The sequence below is a fragment of the Onychomys torridus genome, chromosome 14 (assembly GCF_903995425.1).
Source record: "Onychomys torridus chromosome 14, mOncTor1.1, whole genome shotgun sequence".
Lineage (NCBI taxonomy): Eukaryota > Metazoa > Chordata > Mammalia > Rodentia > Cricetidae > Onychomys > Onychomys torridus.
The window spans coordinates 44,658,025-44,670,633 of NC_050456.1; the positions used below are offsets into that span (position 1 = coordinate 44,658,025).

The 12,609-nt window shown below is 44.9% G+C and overlaps 1 protein-coding gene across 1 annotated transcript in view; it reads left to right on the forward strand.

Annotated features, from left to right (window-relative positions):
• Syne2 (spectrin repeat containing nuclear envelope protein 2) overlaps positions 1 to 12,609 on the forward strand; it is a 321,669-nt gene that overhangs the window by 274,935 nt on the left and 34,125 nt on the right. Inside the window, exons 97-99 of the mRNA XM_036205561.1 lie at positions 6,842 to 6,997; positions 9,045 to 9,203; positions 10,127 to 10,293. Of these exons, the coding sequence (XP_036061454.1) occupies positions 6,842 to 6,997; positions 9,045 to 9,203; positions 10,127 to 10,293 (482 nt within the window). The remainder of the gene's footprint in view (positions 1 to 6,841; positions 6,998 to 9,044; positions 9,204 to 10,126; positions 10,294 to 12,609) is intronic.

A 12,609-nucleotide genomic window follows, 5' to 3' on the forward strand; every position in this document is an offset into this window, starting at 1 on the left:
AGTTGGAAAAGACATCATTCTGGTCTCTTCAGGTGTTCGATGGATGTTCGATTGTAGGGTCATTGTGTAAAGATGAGAAAGGCTTTTACAAAACATTACGTCCAGGGCGCTTGGGGCAGTTCTTCTCCGTGTCCTCTTTCTGTTTCTTCTCTGTGATGTAAGATCTGGCCTCTGAGATTTTTAAATTGTTTTTTGCATGCATGTGGGAGTGTGTGTGTACGTGTGTGTATGTGTGTACATGTGGGGGGGTGTGCTCAAGAGTGTGGAAGTATGTGTATGCCTGCACATGTGTGTGTGTGTATGCCTGCCTGCACACGTGTGTGTGTGTGTGTGTGTGTGTGTGTATGCCTGCCCGCACACGTGTGTGTGTGTGTGTGTGTGTGTGTGTGTGTGTGTGTGTGTGTGTGTGTGTATGCCTGCCTGCACACGTGGGGGGGGCGGGGTTTGGGGGGTCAGATGACAGCCTGGGGTGTCAGTCTTTGCCCTCCACCATCTTTGATGCAGCATTTCTCATGGCGCTTGTTCCTGTGCTAAGTACTCTAGGCTAGCCGGCCCGTGAGCTTCTGGGGGATTCTCCTATCTCTGTACCCCATCTCTCCAGCCGTAAGAGTGCTGGGACTACAGATATGTGCCACTATGCCTGACTTGCACGTGGGTCCAGGGATCTGAACTTGGGTCCAGGGATCTGTACTCAGGTCCTGTCTCTGTACTTAGAAAACAAAATTGTTTGTTCTCTGACCAAACGACCTTGTCTGTGAATTAAGAGTGAGGTATGACTTAAAACCTCACCTTGAAAACCAGTCAGGTTGAGCTCTTTTGACGAAGTATAACATATAAATCCTTCCCAACTATTTGCCTAATCAGCAAACGTTCTTGAACATCAAAGGTCTTTGAAGAGGATGGGACAGAGTTATGGATAGCTAGGATCACTGAACTCCAGGTCAGGGACCCCCATGTCTCTTTCTTGTCTGCAGGTTTGGTATTTAAGAGATCTTTTTTTTTCTGATCTTTTGAAATGGTTTCTTTTCTCTTCTTTTCTTTTTTTTTTTTCTTCAGTGACTAGAGATTGAATTGGGGAAAAAAAAAAAGTAGAAAGATACATAGTCTTATACCGGAATCTGTGTCAGAAAGTAGTATCTTTCCTCCTGTATACATTTTGTCTTTGGCATAAAAATGTCCTAATGTACCTTCAGAGGTGTAACAGATAGCCTTAAGGCTGGGCATTGTAGGACAGACCTGTGATGAATCTCAGCACTTGGGAGGTAGAGGCAGGAAGACCAAAAGTTCAGTGTCATCCTCCTTGACTACACAGCAAGTTCTAGGCCAGCCTAGGCTAGGCGAGACCCCCCACTCTCAAAACTAATTAATGTAAAACTAACAACAAAGGGCTACAGCTGTACCTCAGTGACGGAGTGCTCTTAGCGTGTGCCAGGCGCTAAGTCCCTCCCCAGTATCACGAGGAAACAAAAACACAATCAACAGCCATGGTAGCCATCACCGGGGTTGAGAAAGGAAACTCTAAATCCCCAGTGTGTTCACCCTTCCTGGTGGTCTCCCAACCCTGACACAGCTGGCCGCCAGCCAGTATGTTTATTTATTGTTTTAATACATAGTTATATTATTCTCCGTGGACTGATAGAGGTGCCGCCTCCTGGTCCTAAACTTCTTAAAGCCTCCCGTAACTGTATAACATGGACAATGCAATGTTTCCCTCACTGCTCTCTGTCAGCAGTTGCTGGTCCCTTGCTGCCCTGTTCTCACTGCTTTCAGGATGCATGGTATGGAGGCAGTCTGTCTGTCCTTATGTGGTAGTTGCTATTGGTAGGTATTTTTCTGCCTTTGTCAGGCTGGGGTGTAAGGTAGCATCTCTCTGGAGTTGGTCAATTGAACACTCTTCCTGTCTGTGGCCCATCAAGTCAACGCTCTTATGAACTGCCTGCTGCTGTTTCCCCTGACTTTTATGTTGGGCTGTGTGCCACCTTGATTTGAACAAATTGCTTATTCTTAATTTGACGTCTCTGTTAAGTATATACTTACAAATGTCTTCTATCAGACACCTTATTTTTCTTAATTTTTTTTTTTTTAATGTCACTGGGTGAGTAGCTTAGGGTATCTTGGGGTTTTATTGCTGAGAAGAGACACCATGACCATAGCAACTTTTTTCTTTCTTCTTTTCTCATGTACTGATTGCATCCTGACTGCAGTCTCCCCTCACCTCCCTCCTTCAAACCCTCCCCAAGATGCACACCCCCTCTGCCTCCCAGGGACATCAAACAAACATGGCATAACAAGCTACAATAAGATCAGGCACATACCATCACATCAAGGCTGGACAAGGCAACCCCACTGGAGGAAAAGGGTCCCATCAGCAGGCAAAAGAGTCAGCAACCACCCCAACTCCCACTGCCAGGAACCCCACAAGAACACCAAGCCACTCAGTCATAGCATATATGCAGAGGACCTAGGTCAGACCCCTAGGGGCTCCCTCATCTCTGTGAGCTCCTATGAGTGCTGATTAATTGATTCTATGGGCCATGTTCTTGGACCCCAGCAACTCTCGTGAAGGAAAACATTTAATTGGGAGTGGCTTACAGTTCAGAGATCAGTCCATTGTTGTCATGGTAGGAAGCATGGAGGTATGGAGGCATGCAGGCAGACATGGTGCTGGAGAAGAAGTTAGTGTTCTACATCTGGATCCACAGGCAGCAGGAAGAACTAAACTGGCTTGAGCTTCTGAGACCTCAAAGCCCATCCCCTAGTGACACACTTCCTCCACATCTCCCAATAGTGCCACTCCCTCTGGTCCAAGTCCTCAAACACGAGTCTGTAGGAACCATTTCTATCCAAATCACCACAGTGAGCAATAGATTTTGTAGTTCTGTTTGGTATTTTTGGTTTATGTTCTTGTCTTGATCTGTTTGAGACAGGGTTTTGCTATATAGCCCAGGCTAGTATCTCTTGATCTTCCTGCCTCTACCTGCCAGGGCTGGCATTACAAGTACTTGCCATCATTATCCAGCAATTTTGTGTAACTTTAATATTGGTGAATGTATGAATATTTTCCTATACAATTGTGCCCCCTTTTTCTTTAGAAAGTCTTCTGTAACTCATAAAATACACTTTGATATCTCCCCTGGATGTCTCTAAGCTTTGCTTTTTAAATTCACATCTGAATTCATTCAGGAATTGATGCTTGCATATGTTTGAAGTGAAAGCCCATTTTGAAATATTGTTCCTGTAACTAACCATTTCGCTTCCTGGAGCCTGCTTACTTAATAGACCCATGCCAGTTATCAGATTAACACATAAACACAATTTATTCCTCAGTTCTCTTCTCCCTTTCTTTGGCTTTAATATCAAACTGTCATTAGCAGGGCATGGGAGGTGGAGGCAGAAAGATGGAGGTTTAAGGCCAGGGTTGGCTGCAGAGAGTTTAAAGCCAGACAGGGCTGCATCAAGTTTAGATCAAGATGCCAGTAACAAGTGAGAGGGCTCAGTGTCGCTCTCCGTTGATACGCAGGAATTTCCTCCCATAAAATCTAGACGCCTGGGCTGGTCATGAATTGGAAACCTTTAAGGAGTCACCATTTCCCCAAGTGTCGCACACCTCAGCTTCCAGCAGAGTCTGATTTTGTCGCCTTGGCCCATTTATCAGTGGAAACAATCATGGCAGACATCCCCAAATCCATCCAACCCATGACCATACTCTAAACCAGTCCCAAGTAACTGTAGGTCTGTTTAGTCCAAACCAATCCCCAATAGCTGGAGGCCTGTCTAGTCCAAACAGATCCCAGGTACCTGGAGGCCTGTCTAGTCCAAACAGATCCCAGGTAACTGGAGGCCTGTCTAGTCCAAACAGATCCCAGGTAACTGGAGGCCTGTCTAGGACAGTGGTTGTCATCTCAGAAGAGTCTGTGAGCCACCAGCCAGTCCAAGCCCCTGCTTTCCTCATAAAGCTAGATCCCATTATAGCCAAGTTCATGTAGAGAATAACAGCACACAGACACAGACATACACACACCATACACACACACACACACACACACACACACACACACACACACACACTGAGCATCCCTGCTGAAATATGAAGTACTTCTAGTTTTAAGTATTAGGGATGGTCAGTTGACATGTAAATTCTCTAAATGTAAAGCTTTCATAGACTCTGTCTATTATTATGAAAATTGCTACAGTGGACTCTAGACTTGTTGAAAGATGGACTCATTGGGACAGTTGTCATTTTAAACTAAGTTTTGAATAATGTAGTCATGTGGTTCTAAATTCAGAAGGTTCATAAGATGCATAGTAAGTTTTTTTTTTCCTATTCATTCCTTACTACAGAAATAATTGATGTGACTAATTCATTGTCTATTCTTCCCAAGGCAGTCTATCCATGTATAAGCATATGAGTGTGTATTCCTCTTTTGTTCCCTTTGTGCTTGTATGTATACATGCGTGTGTACAGGTGAGACCAGAGGTCGATACTGACTGTTATCTTCAATTAATATCTGCCTTTTGAGGCAGGGTCTCTCAATGAACCTGGAGCTCACTGATACAGCTAGACTTGCTTGACAGCAAGCCTCAGGGATCCTCCTTGGTGCTGGGAGGCATGCACCACCACGCCTGGGTTTTTCACACCACCACACCTGGCTTTTTCACCTGGGTGTTAAGGCCCACTGGGATCCTCACACTTGCATGACAAGCGCTTGACATCAGCCCATTCCCCCTATTTCAAAGGGACTTGACAATCTCACTATGAACTAATGCTGTAGGAAAAGGCTTCTGCTTCCATGTTGCCATAGGGAGTCCAGCCAAAGCACGGTAATATGCTGCTATGTACAAGCAACTTGAAGTTTTGCATCACGCTCTGTAGAAGTAACTGGACTCTCACAGGCATTTTTGCGATACAGACCATTTATCAAACTGAAGATGAGCAAACTTTAACTGACTTTTGTAGTCATTTTCTATTCTCTTTCTTTTCTATTCGCTTTTGCAATCATTTCCTCGCAAATCTGGGGCATTTTAAGCTAAAGACAGAAGCTTTCTTTGGTTGGGTGGGTGGTGGGATGGATGGTTCTTCCAAGGGAAGGGAACCCAGAGGCTGGCGCATGCTCGGCAAGCACTCTGCCACTGAGATACAGGCCCAGATCTGAGGCACGCTTTCTGGAATGTTTCTATGGAGCGGTCATTGGCGAACACACTGGACCTCCCCGTACACTGTTTGCCTCCTTCATTTGTTCCTCTCTTAACATTTATGAACATTTTAAAGCCCTTAGCCATGTGTGCTTATACAAAACCTCCGATGTCAGCTCAGGAAGCTACAAGTTGGAACCCAGCCCAAGCTGCAGAGCGAGGACCAAGGCCGTTCAGCTCCTGCGTAGCAAGACCCCATCATTTGTTCAATTTGCATGACGCCTTGAGTTTAATCCCCGCTACTGCAACATCAAACAGATAACAACCACCAAAGAACTTCTCGACACACGCTGACAAACGGCCTTCTTTTCGTGCAGACATTCTGATATCTGAGGATTCCCAATACACCAGACAGGTGGCAGGTGGCAGGTGCCATGATAAAACTTGGTGACTGAAAGTGACCCATGAAGAAAAGGCTGTATTTCAGAAATAGTGCATTTGGGATCAGTGTTGTCATGGTCCCCGCCATTCTGTCAATACAGTCTGTTAGAGAAACACATGCTAACCACACAGCTATATTCTGTGTGTGTGTGTGTGTGTGTGTGTGTGTGTGTGTGTGTGTCCGTCCTTCCGTGTCTGTGTCCCAGGCTGGAGATGTAGCTCAGTGGTTGAGTGCCTGGCCATTTCTTTCTATGTGAGTTTTGAAAGGTTCCTCTGGGCCATTTTATGAAACGTAGAGAATGTTAGCAAGTAATGAAATCATGCCACTATAGTATGTAGAACACTGAAAAGACAGAATTAGCGCCTCATTACTGAAGCCACTCTTTAGGCTGATTTCTGATGTAAATGATAGTTTCTTCCTTCAGATTTCAACTGAAGGGCAGGAACAGAGAGACCTGGAAAAATATGCCATGGTTAAGTGACTCTAACTACAATTAAAACCTAGTAGACTCTGGGGTGTTTGGGCTGTTTCCTTTCACCTTGATTAATTGCTGCAGTTCATTAGATCAGACAAACTACTTCACTTTAAAAACTAGTTGGAGCTGACAGTGCAGCTCAGTGGTAGTCTTTGCCTAGCTAGTGGGAGGCACTAGTTTGGCTCTCCTGCACATGGATGGATGGATGGATGGATGGATGGATGGATGGATGGATGGATGAATGATAAATGTAGGAAGCTATCTGCTAACTAATCTCTGCCATTTATCGGCAAGCATTTTTCCTTCCATTATATTCATTTGTTTATAAAATCAAAAATAACTCCTTCCAAACAGAAGCTGGCATTTTATGATGGCCCCAGTGTTAGCAGGGCACCCACCCAGGCATTTTGGAAGTGAGAAATCACACTTTCTATGACCTACCTCTTAACATAGCTCCTGGGTCTTAATCCAGAAACGTGTGTACGTTTTGCTTTTCTTATATGACACACGCAGTAAAGTGGTGACTTTCCAGCAGAATGACTTTATAAAACTCCAGCTGCCTGAAGAACTGAGCTTGAAGAGAGCAAACGCTGTCCCCCCCCCCCCCCAGAGAAGGTGACTGTAGGCTGCCCAGCAGGACTGCGGTAGCGGCTGTTTCTCATTCCGAAGGTCCCTCCTCTTCCCAGGCTCCCCTCCCCCAGAGCCTAATCAAAGGATTAGCCTACAGGTTTGGAAACAGCAGCAGCTAGAGTTGAAGGCGGTTCCCCCTTTCTCCTTGTGTTTAAATGCAGGAAATAGAGAAGTCCCTGGCTAACTGGACGCACAACCTGAAAGAACTTCAAACTATGAAGGCCGACGTGAGCCAGCACATCCTGGCGGAGGACGTGACGGTTCTGAAGGAGCAGATCGAGCTTTTGCACAGACAATGGGAGGATCTCTGCCTGAGAGTAAGTCAGTGAGCTTTGTGCAGAGCTGAGGGGAGCTGATTGAAATGTCCCAAGGCTAAAGGAAAGGATCCTGACTTTGTGGAAGCAAAGGCCCTTTGGTATGGGGACCCCTGTGCCTCCACTGGTTCCTTTAGGAGGTAGCCACCCGTTTTAACAGATTTGACCCCTTTGTTTCAACAGAGCTCACTGGGCAACTTTGCACACTTCTACTGAGTTGTTTGGGGTTGTTTTTTTGTTTTAAGATCACCTTAAGCTGGGATGTAAGCAAGGGTCATGCTTGTACTGATTCTACTTCGTGGCTTGCATAGATGAGCACTAATATGAGTATGCTGTTAGGAGAGATCCCCTCTCCTGGACCAAACACCGTAACCTAGATGCCCACAGGTTATCTGAGAGCCAGGCTTCCCTGCAATCAGATGTTTAGTCCTAGGTGCTGGTATTTTAAACTCTGAAGTGATTGACGGTAGTCTGAGGACCTCAGATCACTTCTACTGCATAAGGATGGAATTGTGTTTAGAGTATTACAGAGTTCAAGCCTGGGACAGGATGAAGGTGAAATTAAAGGGTTCAATTAATCTTAAAGATCCTGTTTTAAGGATACATAATTCTCAAGAAAAGTTAATTCCTTAATCTTTTGTGTGTGTGTGTGTGTGTGTGTGTGTGTGTGTGTGTGTGTGAATGAATTGGACATTTGTAAATACCTATGTTCTAAAGACACTTTTAATTACATTTTGAAGTAAAAACACTTTATTAAAAACTTGATTTTTAGTAGTTACAATGTGCTCTAAGTGTCTGTTAAGTTGTTCTAATTCATGTTTTATGTAAAAGGAAATACTCAGAATCTTTTGAGTCTTCTAAGAGTTAAGAAAACTCAAAGAGCATCCTCCAGATGGTCCTAATTGTTACCATTGTGGATTCAATCCTGGCACAACATACCCGGAGTTTTAAAAGCTAAAATAAATAGGTGCCAGAGGAATTGAGAGCAAAACGCTTGTTTTTCTAGGTATAGATTTTCGGGCCGTTTAAACACATTTGGCTAGGCAGGACACAGAAGCATTTAGTACCTTGATCTCATTCTGGGAAGAGCAGAGGTTCTTTTGTAAATGTGAGAAAAATCTAAAGGGAGCCGCCTTTTTCTATAAAGTGGGTGCTAAAGCTACCAAAAGGACTCTGAGCTACCCCACTTAAACTCTTAGGATTTCCAGGATTTTTAGAAACCGAGAATAGTTGTACCTTTGGGAAGGCTGCTTTGTATTATCTAGATATAAATTTAATTGATAAATTGGGGCCCTCTAAGGAGGGAGGGAAGCCCCTTGGCTGGTGTTAGCATAATAGAATGCTGGGTATTTGGGGGTCAGCCTGCTTGCTCCAGACCAATTTTTGGTGACATTTTCATAGTTTCCAGACAAAAGCTACATTGTGTAAGAGCAAAGTAGATTAAATGAATTGCTTTTGGGTTTTATTTTTTGTTTGTTTAACTACCAAACATTTTTGCATCTTTTAAGTTTTCTGGTCCGTTTGCCTACATTACTAAAAAAAAAATGCTATTTTTTTTAATATTGTGATCTGAATGATATTTTTCAAAATAAGTAAGCAGAACACTGGTCTTCTGGATATAGGGACTTGATCAGTTTTTAAAGGGAAAAAGTTTGGGCCACCAAGTTACAAGGTAGCAACCAGTAACTGTGTTTTGTTGAAAGAACAAGAAGAAACAAAGTTGAGCAATGATTCTGTATGTACATAACCTTTCTTGTTTCTGATTTTTAGTGTGGCTTGATAGTGTAAATACACAGAGTGCAAATGCCATCATTTTATCTTTTGTTAGTTTTTAATGGCAGTCACCAAGGGTGAGAAAACAGGTGGATGTTGAGCCCTGGGTTTTGAGACAAAGAAACAGGTTTTAGAGACTCTGACAAAAGTGAATGACATTTGTGCTCATTTGTGTTTGTGTGAGCATTGGGGGTGGGGTAGGGATGCTCACTTTTTTGGGAGCCAAGGGATTTTCCTTCCCGGCTAGCTTCAGCTGCCAAATGCTTGTCCTACTTAGGTGACTGTCCGCAAGCAGGAGATCGAAGACAGACTCAACTCATGGATGGTGTTCAATGAAAAACATAAGGAATTGTGTGCTTGGCTGGTCCAGATGGAAAACAAAGTTCTCCAGACAGCGGATATTAGCATTGAAGAAATGATTGAAAAGTTACAGAAGGTAAGTGGAGGTGGGGTGCCCAGGTAGGTGCACTGAACCCCCCCCCCCAGGCTCCTGCAGGGCTCTAAGAGCTACATTGTCACGGGTGTTTCTAGTGGCAACATGCATGTTTCATGAGACTATTTTTGGTCTTTCCGAAGGTAGGAAAGGTAGGACCTGTGAGCCTGTCTCAGGCAGATACTGTGCTGAGGAAGGCTGTTTTCCCTCTGCTGGGAAGACTAGCCAGTGATGGTTTATCTAATTACTGTGAAGTGGAACCCGAGTCAAAGAGGAGGCCAGCAGCAAAGAAAGAGGCTCATGACCGGAGTGGTCACTTGAGCCCCATTGTACAGTCACCCAAAACAGGTCTCCATCAACCCTGGGGCAACTTTGACCTCAGGCTGACTCAGTCAAATCCATTTAATCTCAGCTCCACATTTGTAAGGGGGAACTGAGGGGCTGTTGTAGCCCAGGTGGTGGAGTTCATGCCTTGCATGCATGAAGCCCTGAGTTCAATCCTCAGCACTACAAGGATACAGAAAAAGGAAGTACATACAGGCAGGCATGGGAGCACGTGCCTATACCAACACTCAGGAGGCTGAGATGGGCGGATCATGAGCTGCAGGGCCTGAGCTACACAGTGAGAGAAAGTCACCACTGCCTTTAAGACATGATAGTCACCTAGCTGGCGCACACCATTCCCTGAAGAACTGTGTTAACAGTTAATTCTTTTCCAGTGAAAACTAATTTAGTCAGCATGGTAGCACATGTCTGCAATCCCATCACCTGGGAGACTGAGGCCTGCAATTCAGTGTGAGACCCTGTCTGGTAAAATAAAAACAAACCCAAAAGGGACATTAAGAGAGAAGCGCATGCGTGCCCTTGGCTGGAGAAGGATGGAACTGGTGGTGGTGACTCCAGCCTTGTCCTTTGGTACCTGTCAGGACTGCATGGAAGAAATAAGCTTGTTCAGCGAAAGCAAGCTGCAGCTGAAGCAGATGGGGGACCAGCTGATCAAGGCCAGCAGCAAGGCCAAGGCTGCTGAGATGGAGGACAAGCTCAACAAAATCAATGACCGCTGGCAGCATCTTTTTGACGTCATTGGATCAAGGTAAGAAACAGCCTCAAGTTGTCTGTATTGTAGAGATGATTGCTTCCCAGAGCTGGTTATCTGAGTCTAGTCTTCCTGTGTGGTAACCTGGCGGGTTTGTAAACATACAGGTTTGCCATCCAGGGAGAGATGAGTAGGAATCTGGATTTGAACAATGATTGGAAATGACATTTTAGTAAAATTTGACATATATTGGGTGTGTGTTTATGGTAGGAATCTAAGGATGAAATCCAGCCTCACACACATGCTAGACAAGCACTCTGGCATTCTACCACTGAGTTACCATTTTGATTACTGCTGCGGCTGCGGCTGCTGTTATTGTTGAGAGCAGGGGTCTGGCTATGTTCCCCAGGCCAGCCTCCAGCCCATCTTCCCTCCTCTGCCTCCCTGTAACCAGGGCTTTAAGTACTCACCACCACGCCCAGCTGGATTTGATTTAAACAAGAGTCGAAAACTTAGTTTGCAAAGTCCTAAAGGGGAGATCTCATTTAGAAACTACCGCTCTCGGCTAGAATTAACATGTGCCCCATGGAATTATGCAGAGGCAGGCGATGGCTGAGTGCTGTGAGCAGAGCAGGCAGGAAGTAAGACAGGTGAGTTCTGTTGATGGAAGCGGGTATCTGGCAGGAGGAGAGGGAGCCAAGCGTATGGAGAGTCCAGATCCTATCTTCTTCTGAGAGTGGAGGGCTGGACACAAGGAAAGAGCCATCCCAGATGGTCCTAGTGAAGGCTTGAAACTCCTGCTGGCCACTGTAGGCAGCGAGAGAGACCCTTGGTATGAGCCAACAGGTATGATGTGAAGCCGGAGAAAGGCCACCCAGGAAGGGACAAGAAGCCCCCTTGGTGCAAGTGTTAGAAATGATACTAGGGGAGATTGGGGCCTTGAGTGTCAGCCACAGATTTGGCCTCCTCAGTAAAGCCTGAGTCAGTCCATTGTGGTCTCCTAGTGTTGACCTAAAGAAAGATCCAGGAAGAGGCAGGGCTGGATTCAGCTTCTCTCAACTACCATTTGTAAAGTTCTGGGCCTTTGCTGGCTGTCCTGTTCATCTGTTGTAGAAAGTTGAGTATGTAATTTAACTTTTCTAAGCCTCTTTCCAAATCTTCCAAATGTGTCCAACAGCACATCTGAAGCTGCTGTTCAGATACATTACATGTGTTGCTTCTTTGACATAGGATCAGAAAAGCAGGTAGAAGAAGCCTGTTTGTGGGCTAGTTATCCATTGTTTTCATTGTGAAGTGGACATAGATCCCCATGGTCGTATCTAGGTAAGAGAGGTCCTTCTTCCATGAAACCAGGGATTCAGTTACATTATTCCCATGGCTGCACAGGCAGGGTGGCTCTCTGGGTAAAAAGTACTTTTCATACAAGCCTGATGATCTGAGTTCAATCCCCAGAAGCTAAGTAAAGGAGGAAGAGAACTAACTCCACTGATTTTGCCCTCTGCCTTCCACAGGAGTGGTGTGGCCACACATGTGCCTGCTCTCATCATCTCTTTCTTCCTCTTATAATAAATTAAATTTTAAATAAATAATTATTCTTAGGGCTGAGCACACTGTCCCATGTGTTTGTTGGATGAATACGTATTCTGATGGCTGAGAATAAGGTCCTTTCCACTGGGTAAATTGTGGCCTTGCTGCTGTTGTCTTATCTTCCAAGTCAGCTTAGGTACTTGACACTAATCAAGGGGGTGATGACATCACACCGGCTCATGGGTCATTCAGGAGTGAGACCTAGCTTATGCGTCCAGAGAGAGTAGCATGCATTCTTTAGTTATATCATGGTAGATGTTAGCAGGCTCTTGGCTTCTCTGCCTCACTGGCTGCCCAGCTCTGGCCAGTTCCTTGGTGGAAAAGGAGCTAAAACAGCAGCTGAAAGTTCATCAGCCTTCTTGGACATGGCAATTGTCAACAACAGCAAATACCTTGACTGCCAACTGAGTTCTTAACAATATGCTTTTTATGCATGATGTCACTTGATCTTTTTAGTACACTTATTTATGGGGGAGGGATAGAGATGAGTGTCACATCACATCGTGGAGGCCCAAGGACAACCTGAGGGAGTGTCCTTCCACCGTGTGGATCCCAGGGATGGAGTTCAAGTCATTAGACTGGGCAAGAACCACTTTGACCTGCTGAGCCATCTCTCCAGCCCTCACTTGCTTTCAATGTAACTCTGAAAGGTTGGTACCATCAACCCATTTAACTGATTTAAAAAAAAAAAAAAACAAAAACTGAGTAGTTATAAGTTTTCCTGTGTCCCACAGCCACTCAGACAAGTAAACACACAGAAGCTTATATTACAAACTGTATGAGCTA